Below are 2594 nucleotides of genomic sequence, written 5' to 3' on the forward strand. Positions count from 1 at the left end.
ATGGCAAAAGGTGCTGAAGAATTTGAACAACAGACAGACTCACCCGACGAAATTATTGCCAGTCAATCAATAATTTCTGAAAATATGGAAAACTACACTAGCTCTGATGAGGTATGGTAATAACTCGGATTATTTTTTGTGTATTTTTTAACACTTTAGTTATATGCATAACATTCTTGATAATTATTTGTTTGCTGTTTATGTAAAGAAAAAGTAAATTTTTTTATTATTTTTGTTATATTTTTTAAGTTTTAAAAATATTTTTATAATGTTGATCTCTAAAATAAGAAGTATTTTTTTTAGTATTTAATTTTTTTTGGTATAGTATTTAAATTTTTTATTTTGCTCACTAATTTTTTTTGGTTATATAAAAAAAAAGAAACAAATAAGACAACAGGAAGGAAAGACTAAGCACTATAACTTATTAGTCCAAAATTCTGCCAATTATCTCTTTTTTGTTTATGTTGTTTATTTTTTTTTTAACATACGTGGACGAAGGAAATAATATTTATTTAAATAAATATTTATGTTATTTTTTATATAATTAATCATGCTTTTAATTCCTTTTTCTTATGGTTAATTAGTTATTAAATTATGGATTTTTTTTATTTTAATTTGCTTAATAACAATAATTTTTTAAAAAAATTCAAAATAAATAAATATATAAAAATTATTTTATCATGACCAGCACATTAATCCGTAAAAAAAACTATAAAATTTTTATATTGTCTTTTTAAAAGATTAGAACTTTTTATTTATTTTATCGACAAATTTTTATTAGACAAAAAAAAATCAAAATAGACATATCTTGTTTTTATGTCTATATATAAAGTATTATTTCTATTGTTATTATTATTTCAAGCACCAGCACAGTCATACAACGTTCACTATATCGAGTATGATACTAATTGTATTCTCAGTTATACTTATATTGTACTATTTAGTGAACTGCCAATTTTGACACTTTAGTTATATGCATAACATTTGTGTAAAGTTCATGCTTTATACAATAAATAAGTTCAGATGAATAACATCCATAATTGTATGAAGTTAACATCCACGTTAACATACATAATAAAACGAAATTAGCACCTAAAATTACAATAGTGTGTTCTATTTGTTATACTCGATAGTGAAATTAGCCACTTTTGTATAGTTAACTATTAGGTAGAGTTTCATTTGTTTTTTTTTTCTTTTTTTTTTCAGGTGATAAACCAAGCCATTGGTAACGAGGAGCTAGATCCCGATGAGGGAATGTGCTTCGGCACATTAGAAGATGCGCGTGTATATTATTACCGATATGCGGCTAGGACTGAATTTGTCGTCAAAATAAGAACCACCGGCTGGGAGACTAGAAACGATCAAAGGGTGGTTGTTAATCAGGCTTTGCATTGTAACAGAGATGGATACCACACATCCCGTGTAAAGGCACCCAAGAGAAGGAAAATGGTGGCTTCAACAAACTGCAAAACCCGTTGCTATTTGGCATTAGATAAGATGACAAGGCAGCGGAGAATTTCTCGAGTAGAGGTGTCCCACTCACACCCGCTTAATCCGAAGCTATCTGGAGTGTTCTCAACAAACCGTCAGCTAAGTATGCATGTGAAGGACCTGATACAGCAAAACGACCAAGCTGGCATTAGATCGAGTAAGACGTACCAGGCACTAGCCAATGCCGCCGGTGGCCCTGCCAACCTCACCTTTACGGAGAAGGATGTTAGAAATTATATTAGTCGTCACTTACGCATTTCCGGGGATGAGACGGATCCAAAAGAGTTACTTAAGCACTTCTCACGGATGAAGGAGCCCAATCCAAACTTTTTCTTTGAAATAGATGTAGATGAAAACCATAGCATTAGAAATGTGTTTTGGGTCGATGCTCGGTGTAGAGTTGCATGGGAATATTTTGGTGATGTCGTGACGTTTGACACTACTTACAAGACTAATAGGTACCAAATTATTATTTTTTTGTTCGACTTAATTAGATTTTTTTTTTCAGCTAAGGCATTTGGAGTTTCTACATATATTACATGTTTTTATATTTCCATTGTTTAGATACGACATGCCGTTCGGGTCTTTCGTAGGTGTCAACCACCATGGGATGTCTACGCTTCTTGGGTGCGCATTATTGCGGAATGAGGACACTCGTACATTCCAACGGCTTTTTCGTACTTGGTTGAAGTGTGATGCACCACTATTTCGTGGTACATCTTGTGCTTAATTGAGTAGATTTTATCCACTATTCTCACACTTATTCATGTAAATTGCATATTTTACATTTTCATTCCTGATTTTGTGCTATGATTGAGAACATGTTTATTTGGTCTTAATTTTGCTATGTTTAATCCTCTCTTACTACCATTCGATACCTTGATATGTGTGTTAAGTGTTTTCAAGGTTTATAGGGCAGGAATGGCTTAGAGGATGGAAAGGAAGCATGCAAAAGTGGAAGGAATACAAGAAACCAAGGAGATAACCAGCGAGCACCGACGCGCACGCATAGCTCACACGAGCGCGTGGAATAGAAAAATTTGCAGCGACGCGTGCACGTGCCTGACGCGTACGCGTGATAAGAAAATTCGCCAAATGACGTG

At 33.0% G+C, this 2594-nt stretch overlaps 1 protein-coding gene across 1 annotated transcript; it reads left to right on the forward strand.

Moving 5' to 3' along the window:
- Positions 1 to 2139, forward strand: LOC107646375 (protein FAR1-RELATED SEQUENCE 5-like). Its single transcript, XM_088490508.1, has 3 exons — positions 1 to 111; positions 1207 to 1949; positions 2085 to 2139. Exons 1-3 carry the CDS (start codon positions 1 to 3, stop codon positions 2137 to 2139), a joined length of 909 nt encoding a protein of 302 aa, XP_088346634.1.
- Positions 2140 to 2594: the final 455 nt, after the last annotated feature.

This window comes from Arachis ipaensis, chromosome B6 (genome assembly GCF_059453495.1).
Source record: "Arachis ipaensis isolate K30076 ecotype BB chromosome B6, ASM5945349v1, whole genome shotgun sequence".
In the NCBI taxonomy this organism is placed as follows: Eukaryota; Viridiplantae; Streptophyta; class Magnoliopsida; order Fabales; family Fabaceae; genus Arachis; species Arachis ipaensis.